This window comes from Tachypleus tridentatus, chromosome 8, assembly GCF_004210375.1.
Source record: "Tachypleus tridentatus isolate NWPU-2018 chromosome 8, ASM421037v1, whole genome shotgun sequence".
Classification (NCBI taxonomy): domain Eukaryota; kingdom Metazoa; phylum Arthropoda; class Merostomata; order Xiphosura; family Limulidae; genus Tachypleus; species Tachypleus tridentatus.
Genome location: NC_134832.1, coordinates 64,636,430 through 64,657,113, shown reverse-complemented (window position 1 = coordinate 64,657,113; position 20,684 = coordinate 64,636,430). Strand labels below are relative to the sequence as shown.

Below are 20,684 nucleotides of genomic sequence, written 5' to 3'. Positions count from 1 at the left end.
GTAGATTTCATAGTAAAATGAACAATGCGTTTCTACTATATATAATTAATTAGCCCCTGTTTCTAGTTTTGTTTTTATTTCCGAGTTAAATTATCTTAATTTCCTAAGCTTTATTAGCAATTAACTGTTATAACAATTATACTTTAACTTATTTGTTTAACGATTCGATAATGTAACTGTAAAGTTATATTACTGTGGATAGCTTCAATGTTGTTATTCCGCTCTTTCCTACCTCTAGAATGTTTTAATTTCTCGCTCATTGTCATAACTCAAGAGAATGTAATTAACTTCTCCATAATGAGGTTTGATCTAAATCAACGGTCTATTAGCTTAATTACACAACTTAACAAAGAACTATGTTCTATATTTTGGTTAAAAGTGCAAAGTATTATTTATATTTTATTTTCCAGTCTAAAAAATTATCCCTCCCTAAGTGACTCAGCCGTAAGCCTAAAGGCTTATAACGCTAAAAACAGGGCTTCGATACCGGCTGCGTGCACGGCACTGAGAGTCCTTTCTATAGCTTTATGTTTAACAACAAACTTATGAATAAAGTTATATGCTGAAGGCTGATTCATTGTTTTTTTTTCTGTGTGTGACGTTTGTATTTATCTTATCTTATTTTACATTGTGGTGTGTTATCTGTTAAAAATTCCTCTAAAACTATATTAAACTTACCATTAACAAAGTTTTGAGAGAGTAATCGCTGTTTATTTTTTTTCTTCTGCTCTTTTAATGAGAAGACACAGAGCTTAGGCTTAAGAAAAGACACTTAAACTACAATAAAAATACATCTCTTTAAAAAATATGATAAAATGCAGATTACACTGTGCAACAAATTTCAGGTTCAAAAAAGTACAAGTTAAGTAAGACTTGTTTCTGGGTCAAAAAATTGTCCTGATTCTGAATCTGACCTTTATTCCTCCAGATTAGGCACCGTTTTTCTGTACCATGAACCATATGTTTTATAATATACTGCAAAATATCGCGTATTGAACACAACATTGCAAATACTGAAAGTTACAAAAAAAACAAAACAAAAATTTAGTTGGTGTAACAAAACATTTATTGGTTATGAATTAAAAACACACACCTGTCAGTTTAAACAACTTTTGTTCTTCTTGTGTGGAGTGTGATCTTCTTTTTTTATACCCCAGCAGTAGTCTGCCAACATGCCAGGGTTCCATTTTCCTTTAACTCGTCGCTCCATCACTGAAATATCCTGATGGAATCTCTCGCCATGTTCATCACTCACATCATCAAGATTTTTCCGCAAAAAAATCCAAATGAGAGTGGAGCACATGAACTTTTAGAGACATGTTACATCCAATATCATGATAATGACTCAGCAGATCATTCACAACTTGCACATAGTCTTCTGAACGATGGTTCCCCAGGAAATTATCACAAACTTTCTTGAATGACTAAGAGGCAAGCTTCTCTTTTCTCTTGAGATGTGTGATGAAGGTTTCATCAAGTACAATTTTTCGAATTTGGGGACCTATGAAGATACCTTCTTTAATTTTAGCTTGACTCAGGGAAGGGAACTTCTCTGCAAGATATGTAAATGTGGAGGATTCCTTGTCCAAGGTTTTCACAAATTGCTTAAACAAACCAAGTTTAATATGCAAAGGTGGTAAAAGAATTCTATCACTTTTCACAAGTGGTTTGTGCATGATGTTGTGTTTTCCTTGCTCAATTTCATCTCGGATCGGCCAATCCTTGCGTACACAATGTTCAGTTCTTGCTCTGGAGTTCCATAAGCACAGGAAGCAGCAAAATTTAGTATAGCCAAGCTGAAGGCCAGTAAGCATGGCCACAACCTTGAAATCTGCACAAATATGCCAGTTATGGTCATCATACTGTATGCTTGTTAGAATTGCTTTCAGATTTTCATATGATTCTTTCATGGTTGCGCTATAAGCTATGGGAACAGAAGGCAGAGTGTTACCATTGTGTAGCAGAACAGCTTTGATGCTGTCCTTGGATGCATCTATGCAAAGTCGCCAGTTGGTGTTATCATATGGTATTTCCAGTTGCTAAAAAAGTTCAGTGATGTCATTACAAAAGCATAAGTCATCCTTCATGGTGAATAATGCAAGCAGATCCTCTGTACGTTTCCTGTACAGTGTCATCTTCCCTCCTTTCTCAAGAAGATTACGTTCTTGAAGCCTTGATGCCAGAAACTCACTTTTGTCTTTGGTTAAATAGAGATCCCTGCACAAGTCATTTAGAGCCTCTTGAGAAAATGGTATTGATTTATTCTCGCTTTCTGGATGATTGGGCTTCACATATTCACCACTGGAATGTTCATCTGCACTGCTGAAACTCTGCATTTCTTGATCTGGAGGTTTGGGCACAGGTAAATTTTCTGAGTGCTCTACTGGGCGCATTGCTGATTGCAAATTTGGGTAAACAATGTGTTTCTTTTTCTTTGCTGTAGTACAGCCTGTAAAGTCTTGCTGACAGAAATAACAATCATTAGAGTGATCTTTCTGCTCACGCCAAATCATTGGCACACCAAACTGCATGTGAACATTATTTCCTGCATACCAGGCACTCAATGTCTTCACACATGTAAGGCAACACACTTGAGGAGCCCATGACTTGTCCTGGTCTCCTAAGTCACAAACGAAGTACGCCTTGTACATTTTCTTGATATGGCGTGTAATACTGCGCTTTTCTTTAGCAAAAGTTAATTCCCCACATATGTAACAGAATCTGTTTGGATAATTTTTGCACTGTCTTGCACTCATTATTGAAAACAAATAAGATCTGAAAGAAAAAAAACATTAAACACAAGCTTTGACGTATAAAGTATTAAGTGATAAACTCAATTAAATATAAGCACACAATAATAAACCAGAAAATATGATTTTAAACTGTTCTGTGCTATTTATCATATCACATTGTAGGTGTTACTAAGATTGGTCTCTAGCCCTGGGTTGAAAACCATTTTACAATGCGGTAGAGAATTTTATTTAATAATAATAACAAAAAGGGTATACAGTGACAATTCTGAAAAAACCATGCCTAATTCAACAAAAAGAAGGCCAGAAATGGATTTCCCATGTCATTTTGCATATAAAAATGGCTACAGATCTCTTGTACTTTTTTGAGTGTTGCACAGTGTTATCTGCGGAAATGTCTCATTGAAATAGTTTGTGAAAGTTCATGTACACCTGCTTGTGTTCATTTCTAGAATAATTCGAAAATTTAAGACATGCTGATAAAGCATTAAATCACAATATTATGTTGGGTTCAGCTCACGTAGAGCTGAAAGCCTGCACGTTGCTCTGTTTAATTCAAAACATTTTATGACGTTTGTTTCTTTGTAATTGAGCACAAAGTTACACAACAGTCTATCTGTGCTCTGTTCACAACAGGTATCGAAACGAATATTCGAGCAATTCACTTTACTATATTTTTTTAGTTGTTTAAGGGAGAACGACTCAAAAAAATCTCAGTTATCATACATGATCAAATCTTGTTGGCAACAATAACTATCGATTGAATTATGATTTGAGTTTAGAACGAATTTTGTTTGTGATTCAGACTTCGGACACGAGTTTCCAACGGACCTGGACTATCGATAAAATATTTAGTTCTGGTCCAGCTCTACGACAAGAAAATTAATTCGTAGTTGTTATTGTTACACCTCGCTTAAGCTAGCGATATCTTTTCTTGACTGGTCTTACTTCGATTACAAGCTGTTTTTTTTAGCGAAGATGCTTAATGTCCTCGTAAAAATAATAACGTCCAAAGTAATTAACTGAAGTTGAGCGTTTTGTAGTGTTTGAATTTTATAAACATTCTTGATAAAATTTTGTAGTTTTCCGATTAATAAGCGTTAACCACAATTATAGCTTCTAAGGCTTATAGTATACGGAGCGTAGCTAACCAATAATATACTATTTCTCAGCGCGTCGGTTTTATATACCAATCACCAAACACATAAAACCGCATATTGTTGATTCCTGCTCTCAAGATTTTTCTACAAAATTAGAGAACATGCGGGAATGGCACAATACACACCCAACAATATACGTCACAGGCTTCGAACTGAATCAAACGTAGGTATTAAAATAAACGTATAACGGTAAATCCGTCACATCTCTAATATCTAAAATGCTATACTATTTTGTAATATGAGTAAATGTTAGGACTTTAAAATGTAGCTCCGAAGATATATAATTTGGGAGACAAGTTTTTCTGACTGGAACAGACCAGAGAAATATACAGTCATACTGTTAGTTGAAAACATATATACCAGCGTAACAAAACTTGTAAACTAGCCCTAAACCCCATTATTTCACACACATTTCTACAAGTAGTCTTAATTATTCTCACTCACGTAAGGCGTACACTATTTGAAACTCAATCACTCTTAGAGAAATAGAAATAACAACATAAAACATTTTTAAACCATTATTTATGGGCTGTATTGCCAAGGCTGGCAGGGATTTAACTGTCGATAATACCTTGATTAGTAATACCTTTATTGATCTTCCAATAAAAAATGCATTTTGAAGATGATTCCTTGATACTTATGCTGAAGTCATCTATTCAGTATTTCCGGATGTCGTATATTTAATAAATGCTTTCAGAAGACTACTGCAAATTTCTAACTAATGTGTTTTCTCAAGTTGTATTTACATTTGATGTATTTGAGTTATAGAGAAACAATATTCATTCCACAAAATAACACAACAGTATTTAAGAAAAATGTAATTTGGCATAATTTCAAAACAACAGTGTATTTTACCTAAAATCAAAGATAATTAGGCGTACCTATCTTATTAAAAAAACATTGACAAAACTGTATTGATCAGTTACCACTACTTTAACAACTGTAATTTACCTTTTTGGTGGAATGTTTTAAGATGTTACGCAGTTAAAACTAAAACTAAATCAACCTAATTAAAGCAGCTTACACATTAACTGTGAGGATACTATTAGACAATGTGTATTATCTTAAACATAGTATGATATTAACGTTGGATGCTCTTTTAATTCTAAATTTAATGCAAAAAAAGTAAAAAGAACAACACATTGTAGCCAAAAATAGTAATGTAGCCTTTCCGTTATATTGCTCGTCATGTGGTACACATATTTTTGTTTTATTTTATATTTTCTCTTCTTTATCAATATTTTAATTTATCATTAATATAAATGTTATTAATTCTGGACATTGCAAGACAAAAAATTGCAATGACAATAAAAAAAAGCTGATAAAGTGAAGGTTAATTATTACTATTGGGTAGAAACGAGTAGTAACATATATAAATCTGTATTAAGACTCTTGCAAAGAGGCCGGCTGATAAACGCTTGAAAATTAGTTGAATGTTTAATACCTGGTTAACGATCTGTAAACGATGTTGCTAAATCGTGTCTTCTTGCAGAAAGGATCAATTTATTCAGCATCCATGGTAAATATTATATATAAATTAGTTTTTTTAGATTAATCGCTGATCACTGAGAACAGTTACACGACTAAATCGTATATTGAATTGATTGTATGATATTATCGGCTGTCGGTTAATGAGAATTGCGGTCCTAATTTCAAGTACAATTAATTTTGAAAGCAATTTAACTTAGGTACTTTAGAGAGGCGATACTTATCGCTTACACTGTGTATTTTCTTGTGAATTTTGAAGTTTAACATCTTTACTATATTTTCACCATTTTCTACGTCATCTTTCATGCTTACATTGTATTATTCTTGGAATTTAAAAGCGTATTTAGTGATATAACATACCTGTGTGTATGGCAAAATTGGCCCTATAAACTTCTGATTTTATTCCCGTACAAATAATTAAGATAATAATTAGAACCCAACGATACGCTCCCCAGTGGCTCAGCGGTATGTCTGTGGACTTACCTCCCTACAATCCGGATTTCAATACCCGTGGTGGGCAGAGAACAGATTGCCCCTTGCGTAGCTTTGTGCTTAATTCAAAACAACAACAACCAAAAGATACATGTTGAATTTCTCTAAATTACTCGATATAATTTTCAACAGAATGCATTGTATGGCAAGGACATCTGCGTTCATATAATAGTAAAAGAAACGTACTAAAAACCTTTTCTTAAGCCTCCTCATTAAAACATTTATAATGCATAATGTAACATATGGCGTTCTAAGACGTGTGTTATCCTGTTATGTATAATTTCAATTATGTACGTAACATGGCTGTGTGTATATGCAAGATTTACAACCTCTTGTTAATCGTTTTTCTTCCTTTATCTCATAGTGTGCATCTGAATGAATTTTCAAAACTGATGGACTTACAACATTTATTATATTTTTTTTATGGGGGGGAGGTATGAAGATTAACAACTTTTTAAGTATCATGGTAATTTTCACCGCTTGAACAGTTACGACCTGGTTAATAAAAACTAAACTTGTTAGTTTTGAGCTGAAAAATTTTTCTTTGTTGTCACAGGAAACCCGTTTTACTTTTAATTGCAAAAAAAAAAATTTTTTTTCTAAGTGAATAAAATATTAGAATATGCCAAAACCTATATTTCTATCTATATATTACCTCACAATCATGCACATACCAAATCCAAATTTGGTGAAGATTAAACCTATCAAAACTAAAAACAGCAATAGTTGTCAACTCGTTCATAAGAGTGTATTCTTGTATTGTAGAGTAAGTCCGCTATCTAAAACATTTTTCATAAGACTAAACGATTTAGAGAAAAGTATACTTGAAGAAAATAAAATATAAAAAAAAAACAGGTTCTACAACAGAGGAAGATAGAAGAATATCTGATTGGAGATGCATAATAAACTGCTTGATAGTATTCAGTGTTAAAAAATGCATAATAAACTGCTTGAAGTATTCAGAATTTGAATATTTAAAGATGCATAATAAACTGTTTAAATTCAGTGTTAAAACTGCATAATAAACTGTTTGAATTTGAATATTTTAAAAATGCATAATAAACTGTTTGAAAATGCATAATAAACTGTTTGATAGTATTCAGTGTTAAAACTAGAATTTGAATATTTAAAATGCATAATAAACTGTTTGATAGTATTCAGTGTTAAAACTAGAATTTGAATATTTAAAAATGCATAATAAACTGTTTGATAGTATTAAAACTAGAATTTGAATATTTAAAATGCATAATAAACTGTTTGATAGTATTCAGTGTTAAAACTAGAATTTGAATATTTAAAAATGCATAATAAACTGTTTGATAGTATTCAGTGTTAAAACTAGAATTTGAATATTTGAAAATGCATAATAAACTGTTTGATAGTATTCAGTGTTAAAACTAGAATTTGAATATTTAAAAATGCATAATAAACTGTTTGATAGTATTCAGTGTTAAAACTACAATTTGAATATTTAAAAATGCATAATAAACTGTATGATAGTATTAAGTGTTAAAACTAGAATTTGAATATTTAAAAATGCATAATAAACTGTTTGATAGTATTCAGTGTTAAAACTAGAATTTGAATATTTGAAAATGCATAATAAACTGTTTGATAGTATTCAGTGTTAAAACTAGAATTTGAATATTTAAAATGCATAATAAACTGTTTGATAGTATTGATAGTGTTAAAACTAGAATTTGAATATTTAAAAATGCATAATAAACTGTTTGATAGTATTCAGTGTTAAAACTAGAATTTGAATATTTAAAAATGCATAATAAACTGTTTGATAGTATTAAGTGTTAAAACTAGAATTTGAATATTTAAAAATGCATAATAAACTGTTTGATAGTATTCAGTGTTAAAACTAGAATTTGAATATTTAAAATGCATAATAAACTGTTTGATAGTATTCAGTGTTAAAACTAGAATTTGAGTATTTAAAAATGCATAATAAACTGTTTGATAGTATTCAGTGTTAAAACTAGAATTTGAATATTTAAAAATGCATAATAAACTGTTTGATAGTATTCAGTGTTAAAACTAGAATTTGAATATTTAAAAATGCATAATAAACTGTTTGATAGTATTCAGTGTTAAAACTAGAATTTGAATATTTAAAAATGCATAATAAACTGTTTGATAGTATTCAGTGTTAAAACTAGAATTTGAATATTTGAAAATGCATAATAAACTGTTTGATAGTATTCAGTGTTAAAACTAGAATTTGAATATTTAAAAATGCATAATAAACTGTTTGATAGTATTCAGTGTTAAAACTAGAATTTGAATATTTAAAAATGCATAATAAACTGTTTGATAGTATTCAGTGTTAAAACTAGAATTTGAATATTTGAAAATGCATAATAAACTGTTTGATAGTATTCAGTGTTAAAACTAGAATTTGAATTTGAAAATTTAAACTGTTTGAAAATGTTAAAACTAGAATGAATATTTAAAATGCATAATAAACTGTTTGATAGTATTCAGTGTTAAAACTAGAATTTGAATATTTTAAAATGCATAATAAACTGTTTGATAGTATTCAGTGTTAAAACTAGAATTTGAATATTTGAATATTTAAAATGCATAATAAACTGTTTGATAGTATTCAGTGTTAAAACTAGAATTTGAATATTTAAAATGCATAATAAACTGTTTGATAGTATTCAGTGTTAAAACTAGAATTTGAATATTTAAAATGCATAATAAACTGTTTGATAGTATTCAGTGTTAAAACTAGAATTTGAATATTTAAAAATGCATAATAAACTGTTTGATAGTATTCAGTGTTAAAACTAGAATTTGAATATTTGAAAATGCATAATAAACTGTTTGATAGTATTCAGTGTTAAAACTAGAATTTGAATATTTAAAAATGCATAATAAACTGTTTGATAGTATTCAGTGTTAAAACTAGAATTTGAATATTTAAAATGCATAATAAACTGTTTGATAGTATTCAGTGTTAAAACTAGAATTTGAATATTTGAAAATGCATAATAAACTGTTTGATAGTATTCAGTGTTAAAACTAGAATTTGAATATTTGAAAATGCATAATAAACTGTTTGATAGTATTCAGTGTTAAAACTAGAATTTGAATATTTAAAAATGCATAATAAACTGTTTGATAGTATTCGGTGTTAAAACTAGAATTTGAATATTTAAAAATGCATAATAAACTGTTTGATAGTATTCAGTGTTAAAACTAGAATTTGAATATTTGAAAATGCATAATAAACTGTTTGATAGTATTCAGTGTTAAAACTAGAATTTGAATATTTGAAAATGCATAATAAACTGTTTGATAGTATTCAGTGTTAAAACTAGAATTTGAATATTTGAAAATGCATAATAAACTGTTTGATAGTATTCAGTGTTAAAACTAAAATTTGAATATTTAAAAATGCATAATAAACTGTTTGATAGTATTCAGTGTTAAAACTAGAATTTGAATATTTAAAAATGCATAATAAACTGTTTGATAGTATTCAGTGTTAAAACTAGAATTTGAATATTTAAAAATGTATAATAAACTGTTTGATAGTATTCAGTGTTAAAACTAGAATTTGAATATTTAAAAATGCATAATAAACTGTTTGATAGTATTCAGTGTTAAAACTAGAATTTGAATATTTAAAATGCATAATAAACTGTTTGATAGTATTCAGTGTTAAAACTACAATTTGAATATTTAAAATGCATAATAAACTGTTTGATAGTATTCAGTGTTAAAACTAGAATTTGAATATTTAAAATGCATAATAAACTGTTTGATAGTATTCAGTGTTAAAACTAGAATTTGAATATTTAAAATGCATAATAAACTGTTTGATAGTATTCAGTGTTAAAACTAGAATTTGAATATTTGAAAATGCATAATAAACTGTTTGATAGTATTCAGTGTTAAAACTAGAATTTGAATATTTGAAAATGCATAATAAACTGTTTGATAGTATTCAGTGTTAAAACTAGAATTTGAATATTTAAAATGCAGTGTTAAAACTAGAATAATAAAAAGACTGTTTGATAGTATTCTAGAATTTGTGTTAAAACTAGAATTTGAATATTTAAAAATGCATAATAGACTGTTTGATAGTATTCAGTGTTAAAACTAGAATTTGAATATTTGAAAATGCATAATAAACTGTTTGATAGTATTCAGTGTTAAAACTAGAATTTGAATATTTGAAAATGCATAATAAACTGTTTGATAGTATTCGGTGTTAAAACTAGAATTTGAATATTTAAAAATTTGGAAATAAAACCAGAACTTGTTAACCAAAAGTGCATTTGTTAAACACTTTTCGAATTATTTCTTATTTTCAGGATTTTTTGGTAAAATTGTTTGTAGATTAGTTAGGTTAATTAAATAAGCGAATCTCGTTAAACACTTTTCGACTTTCTTCTTGTTTTAGGATTTTTAACAGAGTTATTTGCAGTTTAGTTAGGCGAATTAATATGTTTAGGTCTGTTAATTCACTTCTAACATAACTATTTGTTTTTCAAAAGAACGAAATGTTTGCACGTTTCCATGATTAATGATGATAATTCAGTTAGTTTATTCTGAGGGAGAAACACGGACGCGTCTCAGTTTTGTCTAATATGAAGATATTTGTAAAAATCAAACTTATGCTCTAAAGTCAAGGAAATTGAGTGGGCTAGAAAACATAGGAAATAAACAATGATCAAACATATCTCCAAGCGGGTTACAAGTGATTGATTTATTGTAGATGCGATATGTAAATAACTGGTGTGGTTTCTATACATTATCTAAGATATGCAACACATCTTAAGCAAACACAAACTTTCTAAAATGGAACAAAGAAGAGAAATGCTCCTTTGAGTTACAGTGTATGATAACTAATCACCTTAATCGCATACTAAAAAAAATAAGCGTTATTGATTATTCTGGTAAACGTGAAATGGAAATCTAAGTTACTTCATTTGCGATAAAATATTTAAAATAAACTATATCTCCCTTCCACAGCTACTGCTAATTGTCAGTATAAAGTCTTATTTTGTCTTGAAAGTATTTACCATTTATGAAGAATTTTCTTCACAAAAACCATAAAATTTCAATTACGTTGAACTATCACTGTCTGCTGATTACGATATACGTTTATAGTTAATAATAAAGATAGCGTACAGACATAGAGACAAATCATATACTTCAAATTATTGGTGCAGGCAACATTGCTCAGAATATTTAATACTCTGATAGAGGAGATAACAATAATTCCAAATGTAATGTGCAGCTGCTAATATCTTTACTTCAAAGAAATATCTTGTATCGTGCATAAAATTTTCACTCCTGTGTGTGATTGTGAACGGTATAATTCGAAAGGTTTTCATCCAATTTTAAGTCCCACATAGTACAAAGGTTTAGTGTTTCATGAGAACTACCTGATTAACTCCCACTACGTTTATTACAAAGGTCAGGGTCACTCCGACTTTCATTTAATTTTGTTACAATGGTAGTTTATTGTGGTTTTCAAAAACTGTTGGTTGGATGGTTATTGCTGACCATAAAACTACATAAAGGCTATCTGTGCTCTGCCCAACACGAATACTGAAACCTGATTTTTATCGATGAAAGTCAGTAGGCTTACTGCTGAGCCACTGGGTGCCTCTAAAAGGTTAAACTCTGTAACAAATTAAGATCTTGGTGCATATATTTATCTATATGAAGACGGCAAACTTTGGTGTATATTATACATTGGTTGATGAATTTTTAATGAATACTCAGATGCCGTTATATGAACAACTGTTAGCCTGCCAGATAAAAACTAAAACACAAAGGTTTCCAATAAGAATGATTTATTTTTTATCTATGGAAACTACCTGATGGTAAATTATATATGTGTGAAATACATGTTCTTGAAAGGCCGAGAAAAACAGATTTAAAAATTCAATTACACGACAACATTTCCAACCATATTTAGAATCTCATTACTTGTCCGAATAAAATAGTGAAAACAAGCATTAAGCCGTTCTGTTCCATTCCATTTAAAATACAAATAGAGAACCAACAAGCGCCTACTTACAGTTTGTACATACTGTGGTTTACGCAATAAATGTACGCCAAATAAATATTAATTTGGAGATTTATTAGCCCATGTTCTTACTCTTTCCTGTTAATAATTAAGTTCAATATTATAAAACAAAATGGAATACAGGTACCGTAATGGTCATTAAACATGTTATGAGCGTACCTGCAGTAGTGTAGATATATTACGATGTCATATTGAAAACGTTAAAATACTTTACAGAGGAGTATTTCCTTCCTTTTGTGAATAAACATGATATATCACAGAGGCAACATGTACTATGTATTAAAACAAGTGAGCTACAACTTCTTGAAAGTAGACAATGGCAGACATTCAGTTACTCACATGTAAATTGGCCTAGAGTGGTCTAGTAGTGGTAGAAGCTAGACTGTGATCTAATGGTTCAGAATCCTCTATCTTAATAAAGTGTTCCGCACTTTGGAATCATTAGTGTGTTAAATCTTTAAACAGACAAACCACCTGGAGGCGCAGTTTTAAGCTTGAATGCTTATAACGCTAAAATTCTAGAATGAATCCTTGTGGTTAGCACACAGCAAATAATTCATTGTTTTTGATGAAAACAGACAAAATAGAATAACTCAAAATGCCAGTAAATGGAATTGCTTAGCTACTTTCCATCAGTTCAAAATTAGCAGTTAGCTCTCATACACCTTTCTGCGAAATTATGAAACAAACAAACGTATTTAAATAAAACGGATATAGCTAAACGTTTCATGAAAATGGTTCTTGATCTCACATGTATTTAACAATCTACAAGATCGAAAACTACAAAAAATAATATAATACTCGAACGTACTGATCCAGTGAAATACGTCATTTAAACACAATAGAACCATTAATTTATTATTTTAAACTCAGCCTAGTTAGTTAAAATGTATAGCAAACTAAAATACTATTATCTGTTGAAACACAGTAGTAGAGAATGTATTTTAATAAGACAAAGACCTGGCATAGCTCGACGGTTTTGTTCGAATAAAAGGTTCGTATCCTGCCGCTGAACTCTTTTACTTTATCAGTCAAGGAGTGGTATAATGTTATATTCATTGGTGAAGAATAGTCCAAAAGTTGGCGGCAAGTGTTGTTCACTAGCTGCCATTCTTCTAATTTATCACTTTAAAATCAGAGGCAGGTAAGCTCTTTTGCTGAAACCAACAACCAAATAAACTTCAGTGAAACTTATGTATTCGATTAATTTTGTGTTAAAAGTTTACCCACTGTAAACAGATAAACATATTAATTAGGTTTCAATAAAACTTTTTTCTAGGTTTAATTCTTGATTATACTTTAAAAGTTACCTTTTTAAAGTGCAAATTGGAGGCTGTAATCTCGATATTGTTATTTTTTATGAATCTGAAAATTTCAGGATTTTAATGACTTACATTTTGAGGATCCAGGTCGGAATTCTGAAAAATTTATTTCTTTAAACCAAGTTTTGTCTTAATCAAAAGTAAACAACCTAACTGTATTTCTTGACTAATTTGAATCTTTAAAGAATAATACGAACAGAAGACTTGTGAAAGTTTAAGCATTTACGCGAGTAGTTGTCATTAAAACAGCTTTTAATCGGATATCTCTTCTAAGTGCGTCTGATTGCATACTGATAGCTAGCTAGAAGGACAGTTTAGTATTGAGGAATTAAAATTTATATTAGCTTTTAATGACGTTTAATCAAGAAATCGATCGCACTGGTTAAAACTGTTCACTCAATTCGGTTAAGTATCACCACTGTGAGAAGAAAAATTGAGTTGATGCAGTTCCAAAGATTACGAAGATATTTTTCAGTAAATTCGTGGATCTCGGAACCCCATCATCATACAAGAATCATGGATTGCAGTCCATAACATTTCGTATCAAAAGCTAATATGAACTCATATTAAAAGCAGTGGTTTATTTTATGTATTATTGTTTCTTAGAAGTTTTTGACGAATCAATGTTTGTACAGCCAAATTTAGTTCCCACATGTAATTACCACTCTCAGCAGTTTCTCGGTAGTTTTCCACATCTTTCAACTATTCTATGAATATAGATAGATTGGCAACATCGGACATTTATCTCTGGCCTCTCTTTTGACATTCTTTTTCTGCAACTGGTGTCCCGTTATAATGGCATCCACACTTGCTGCCTTACATTTGCAAGTAAGCTTTGATTCTGATGCTACTGATATCTTTCCTCCAATATACGTGCAACCTTGACAAAAAAAAAAAAAACACTTTTGGTTGTTCTTATAGTTTCCGTTGATTACTAATTGAATTAGATGCTCATGGCATCTTTTTTCCAAAATCCATACGATTTTGACAAAAATCTTCTGGTCGTCTTTACAAACCCCTTTGATTACTGATTGAATCTGATGCCAATGTCATTTTGAATCCAATATACGTACAATCTGGTTCTCCTTTCAATTCCTGCTGATTACTAGAGAATCTTTATGCATATTGTATCACGATAATACATGACCCCACATAAAGTTCATTAACAATATTTTACACATACTAAAAATCAAACCACAGTACTTTACTTTTTTTTTTCAATTTTACGTTTGACAAATAGCGTTGAAGGATTCATATGTATATGTATATTATTTAAAACTTGCAAGAGAGTTGAGGAAATACTGCACGTTTGCTTTCCTTAAGTGGAATACTGAATGTGTGTTTTCCTTAGGTGGAATACTGAATGTGTGCTTTCCTTAGGTGGAATACTGAATGTGTGCTTTCCTTAGGTGGAATACTGAATGTACTCTGATGAACTAAGAATTTCGTTGAAAAATAAGTTAGTTTTTAACTGATTATTAATTTTAATATAACTGTGCTATCTACATATCTCGTTTTTCTTTATTCGACCACCATCCTCTCCACATTTGAGATCCACCACATAGGTATTTGTATTAGTAAATTTGTTTCTGGAAAAGATAAAAATCCAATACATCAATGACTTTTCTTTAAGCTTGCGACTCGTAATCTGAGGGTCGCGGGTTTGCATCCCCGTCGCGCCAAACATGCTCGGCCTTTCAGCCGTTGGGGCGTTATAATGTGACGGCCAATCTCACTATTCGTTGGTAAAAGAGTAGCCCAAGAGTTGGCGGTGAATGGTGATGACTAGCTGCCTTCCCTCTGGTCTTACACTGCTAAATTAGGGACGGCTAGCACAGATAGCCCTCCAGTAGCTTTGTGCGAAATTAAAAAACAAACAAACAAAACAAACAAACTTTAAGCAAACAGAACATTTATATTAGAATAGTAATAATATTGTTCTCAAGGCAGAAATGGTAAAATCAACGAATATGTATTTTGTTTGTATTTTTATTGAAATTAAAATCTACCACAAAATTGCATTCCTTGCATTGTAGTTTAAAAAAGTGTCACACTCCATTGGAGATTCGGCATTTTAAACTACGTATTCATTCAGTTGGTATGCTTGGTATCATTGATTTTCTTTTCATAGCCACAACCAGCACAGAAACTTCTCTAATTTTTAATGCTATTATATACTCACAATATCAAAGTTCCTGAGGAAGCGAGTGGTGAGTGAACAAGACAACCATAGGTTCCACTTTCAACAGAATATAAATTGCATTTTCGCTCATTATCACAACAAAATGAGAACAATTTGGCATAATTTCCTTTCTTCATTTCGAAAGTCCACTCTAAATTTTTGTCCGAGGTACTATAAACACTGCTATAATAATGACTCTAGTAGATTTTGATTAGATTACAATGCCTAAGCCTAATCTATTAACTGGAATTTTACCCAAGTCAACAAGTAATTCCTATCCACGTCCTGGTAAATGCAATTTGTTTCAGTTTTCCTGGCTGTTGTCCCTTTGCTTTCCCTTCTACTCATACAAGGGTAGAAAACACGGGTTTCTCTGATTTCTGGGTGTTCACTCTCATTACTCTCCTTTAAGTGCTGTCAAATATGCACTAAGTGCTTTGTTATGCGTATTACGCCCATCGCATTTGGACATATAACCAGACTTTTTTCTCACGTGTCTAAAGAACCACATGATAGATATTTGTATGAAAATATTGAAACTCCATAAATTCAAATTGATATGGTCGTGCATTAGATCACAAGTACTACAGATAACAAAGCATACGCCAAAGCTTTTTCAAATGTTTACGTCTTTCATCTAAACCTTATGACTTTTTCCTCAACTCTTGTTAGATCTGAGAATATAGGTTAACATATTTTTTCATGTCCCCTTTCAGAATCTCCCTGATGAACATACTTTTCTTGGTGTCTCCATATTCTTCGACCACCACTTCAATAGGATTGATGAAACTCTGATTCCAGATCTACCTATATTTTCTTTTTCCATTAATTCTACATGCTTCACACATGTCATAGCCACTTCTGTTTTCTTAAGAACTAACTACTTGTCTCCCTGTTCTAACATCCGGCATGACACTATATAAGACAAACTTCTTTGAATTTCATAACATTAGGAATAGTCATATATTCCATACTCAGATTTCTCCATGACCGTTGAAATGGGGAGATGAAGTTTTCTTAACATGCAATATAGTGTAACATTATTAAATGTTTCTGGATTCAAAAAACAGTTATCCTATGGTTGTTGAGATATGATAAGCGATTACACAATGCAACAGAAATTTTACTTTTTTTTTGTTCCTGGGCAGAAAGTGTTATTTCTAATTGCTTATGCATATAGTAAATGGAAAAGACCTATTTTTCTCTTCAAACTTTGCTTTTGTGACCTGGGTAATGAAATTTTTAAAGTTACCCATTTTCCAGAACATTCCAGATAGATTCAGTGCTGAGTAGCTCATAGAGAATTTTCTCGAACATAGAAGAATTTTCAAGAACTTTCTAGAATGTATAACTTACAAGAATTTTCTAGAATGTTGTAGAACTTACGAGAATTTTCAAGAACCTTTTATAATTTTCTAGAACTTTACATAGTAATATATATACAGGTGCTCACCACTCACTACTTCAGCTTAGTTATAGCTGCCTAAGTGAACACATAGACCTATCCAAAGAGGATTTACCAAGTTTCCCTGTTATCTTTACCTTTGGAAAAGCAGGGACACTGCAGCGCACTACAACAGGAAGTACTGACCAAAACGGACCGAGTTCTCTGTGGGGGGCACAATGTCACGTGTGAGCCACTAGTGGACCTCTAGAAAGTGTTGTTCTTACCATTGCACATAAAATTGGGTCTTATGAAACAATTTGTCACAGCTCTTGATAAGGAGTCTGCAGCCTTAAAAAAAAACTATTTCTCTGAAGTATTTTTAATTTTCTTCCAAGTTGCTCTCAGCTTACGAGTTACGGGGCATCTCAAAGCCGAACTTAAATTAAAATTGACTCTAGATTTATGAATTAGGAAATGTCAAGGTTCTCTTTAGGAAACTCAGGATTATTAAACTTTGCAATACACATAACTTTCTCCTACATCTACAATAACTACAAAAAGTGTTAATTAGGAAACAATTTTCTTTTTTATACATCAGATGCGGGTAAGTAGCAAGTGATGAATATATCATGTTACTAAGTAATATTATCCACGATAATAACATCCAAATTAACATTCAAAAATAAAATGTTATTTGTAATTATCCTTAACTAACGTATCTAGCTTTCATACTGTTTAGTAAAACATTAACTAAGATGATTGCAAATTTCGTAAAAAAATTAGATTTTGCAAGAGGAAACTAAAACAAAGGGTGTATGTACTTTTTTTAATTAAATGTTATATGTATATAGAGATTGAGTAAGTTATATTAAAACAGTTTTGGAGACTAACCGCTTTGTTACAACCTGAGATAGTTATCATTAATATTGTGATGATAAACTAGAGAGAAGCCAGCTAGTCAATATTACCTACTGTCAATTCGTGGGCTATTCTAGTCGAATAGTGGGAACATGAGTTAGATAAAATTTGTTACAAGTCTCTTTCTGGATTGTTTTGGTATTCCAAATTTACATATTTCCCTTTGATTTCCAATGCCATTAAATATAAGATATATTCCTGTTTTGAAAATTCTAAATATCCTGTCTAAAGGCATATATCTATGATTTAAGTGTATGAATACTTTGAATCGGAAAAGGATGTTACATGCTTTTTTCAAAAACGAATTAGAACATAACACTACATAGAAAACGCCAGATAATGTCAAAATGTGCTTTTGATACATTCCGTTCCAACAAAACTTTGTATTGGTTATGGAATAACACTGATGTGCAAATTCAAAGTCGTTTTAACGTAACAAACTCAATCTCTTCCATTACCTTCTCATGTTGACCAGCGTGGGTCTAATGGAGCATATAGATCTCAAGATTGACAAATTCTTAACCTGTGAAATTTATAATGTACCGTCATTTCCACCTTTATAGAAATCTATGAATACATTCACTCAGTATTTACCAAACCTATTGCTTGTACGGTATAAAGAGAAATATAATTTTTGGTTTTGTCACTATTTCTTACCATATAAACTCAAACAAATAAAAAATCACGTAATTGGAATCACTATTCAGCTTACTTTTGAAGTTTGTACCAAGAAATCACACACATCTATGTATAGTTGCTTTAAAATTTGTGATTCTAATGAGTTTATTAATTGTAAAGCAACATTTGTTGTATCCTATCTTTTTCAGGAGAGAAACCAGCAGCGATTCAGAGGGATGCCAGTCCTTCTTTGTCGTCCTCAAGCACTCATCACGATCGTTGTGTTACTGTTGTTGCCCTTGTGGCCTGGGCCTTTTTAAGATGACGACTGTGTTAGCTCCATGATTTTGTTCACTTGTAATTTTCTTTTCATAACGGTCTATCCTTCAAAGATAGACGTGTGAAAAGAATGAAAGTCGCAAAACATTGAATAAAAATTGGTGAATATTCAATTAGATGTTCGAAATAATCAACAAGTAACAGTGCGGTGACCGCTAGGTGACAAATTAAAAACTGTCATCAAAACGATTCACATGAGGTTTTTTTTTCGTTATGATCTTTCAGGATATAAGAAAATGTATGTAAATACTCATTCTGTGGTGAATTTATGATGATTATTTGGTAACTTCTAATATAAATACATGTTTATATATGCGTCAACGATAGTTATCAACACAGGAATATCGTTGTACGTTTTTTGAGTTTATAAACTTATAAAACATCAGAACTATAAAATAGTTGAAAATATTTAAATGATTTTAATATAAATCATCATATTAGGTAGATATTCATACTGGTATACGGCACATGTTTTAAAGAATTAATGACCTTAGAAGTTGAAAATTATTGAAATTAGGTAATCTCAAAATTTTATAGGTGCAAATATGAAAAACGTCAAAACTAGTCCCTAAATGTACATAAAATATTTCAATTAATGTTTAAATGTATTGTGTACATGAATGTGTGTCAATCTGTGAATGAAATATCCATTTATTTGTCTTAGTACGTTTTAAAGTAGCTCCAATTTGTTTCTTCAGTACAGAGACGTGTTCACAGCCAAGTTTGACATTCAGTTGGAGAATAACAAATATATATATGCCACACACTTTTGAACTAATTACAGTATTTTTACTGGTAATTTTTATCTCTGTATGTGTGTGGAGAATGATTATGTCTCACAGATTCAATAAACCAAGTTACTGAACGCTCAACAAAACATTTTATTATGGATTGGAACGTGAAGTCGTATTATGTCAGTTTTACAGAAAACTAGCATTTGGTAAGAAAATGATATTTTCACCTTTGAGAATTACAGGTACTGATGAAAGCGGCGAATAAAGGATTTCAGCAATGAAGATATAAATAAATTTGTGTAATTTTATTTCACTGATCCCAAATTATCCCTTACACAAAATTCTAAATATATATGTAGTGAGGAAAGTAATACATGGCCTGTAAGCTCAATGTAAGATTATGTATTAAATGTAAGTACAGTAATCACAGTATTAAAAACATATCAATTTACTTTAATCCACTATAAACCTATCTATTTCATAAAAAATTAATGTAATATTAACGACTACTTTTATTGGTCTGTAGAAAAGACTTGATTTATTACAACAAACAGTTAATTAAACAAGCGTCATGAAATATTTTTATTTTTATAAATTTCTGAAATTAATTGAAGTTTGAATACTTTGGTTAATTAATTATAAAAATTAAAAGAGAAAACTGAAACGGACAAAATTATTTTACTTACATATCTCGTGTTTATACCGCAAATTAAGTTGATTTACAATGTAATCTATAATCAATTTCAGAGGCAGCTGATGATCAATCTATTTTACTTAGTTTTGAATATATTTTTAAATATCCGTTACATAATTTTGTGCTTTTTACTTCAAATAATTCTTTCATTTCAATTGTTTGTTTATTTGGTTTTTCACCACAAAGATACACAATGAGTTACATGTATCGAAATCCGATTTTAGCATTGTAATAAAGCATAAGTAGCAGTCTGATTTACAACAAAAACAGATCAAGCGTTAGTGTATCAAAATATTTTAGGTATTTTCTTTCTATAATTTCATACATACTAATTCAACACATGGCTGGCTACTGATATTTAAGGTATTTTCTTTCTATAATTTCATATATACTAATTCAACACATGGCTGGCTACTGATATTTAAGGTATTTTCTTTCTATAATTTCATACATACTAATTCAACACATGGCTGGCTGCTGATATTTAAGGTATTTTCTTTCTATAATTTCATACATACTAATTCAACACATGGCTGGCT

At 30.5% G+C, this 20,684-nt stretch overlaps 1 protein-coding gene across 2 annotated transcripts in view; it reads left to right on the top strand.

Moving 5' to 3' along the window:
• The window catches only part of LOC143222543 (protein amalgam-like), a 313,846-nt gene extending 293,432 nt beyond the window's left edge, over positions 1 to 20,414 (top strand). For both annotated transcript variants that reach the window (XM_076449164.1, XM_076449169.1), the window contains one exon: positions 18,588 to 20,414. In XM_076449164.1, the coding sequence (XP_076305279.1) occupies positions 18,588 to 18,703 (116 nt within the window). In that variant the 3' untranslated portion in view covers positions 18,704 to 20,414. The remainder of the gene's footprint in view (positions 1 to 18,587) is intronic.
• The last annotated feature ends 270 nt before the right edge of the window (positions 20,415 to 20,684 follow it).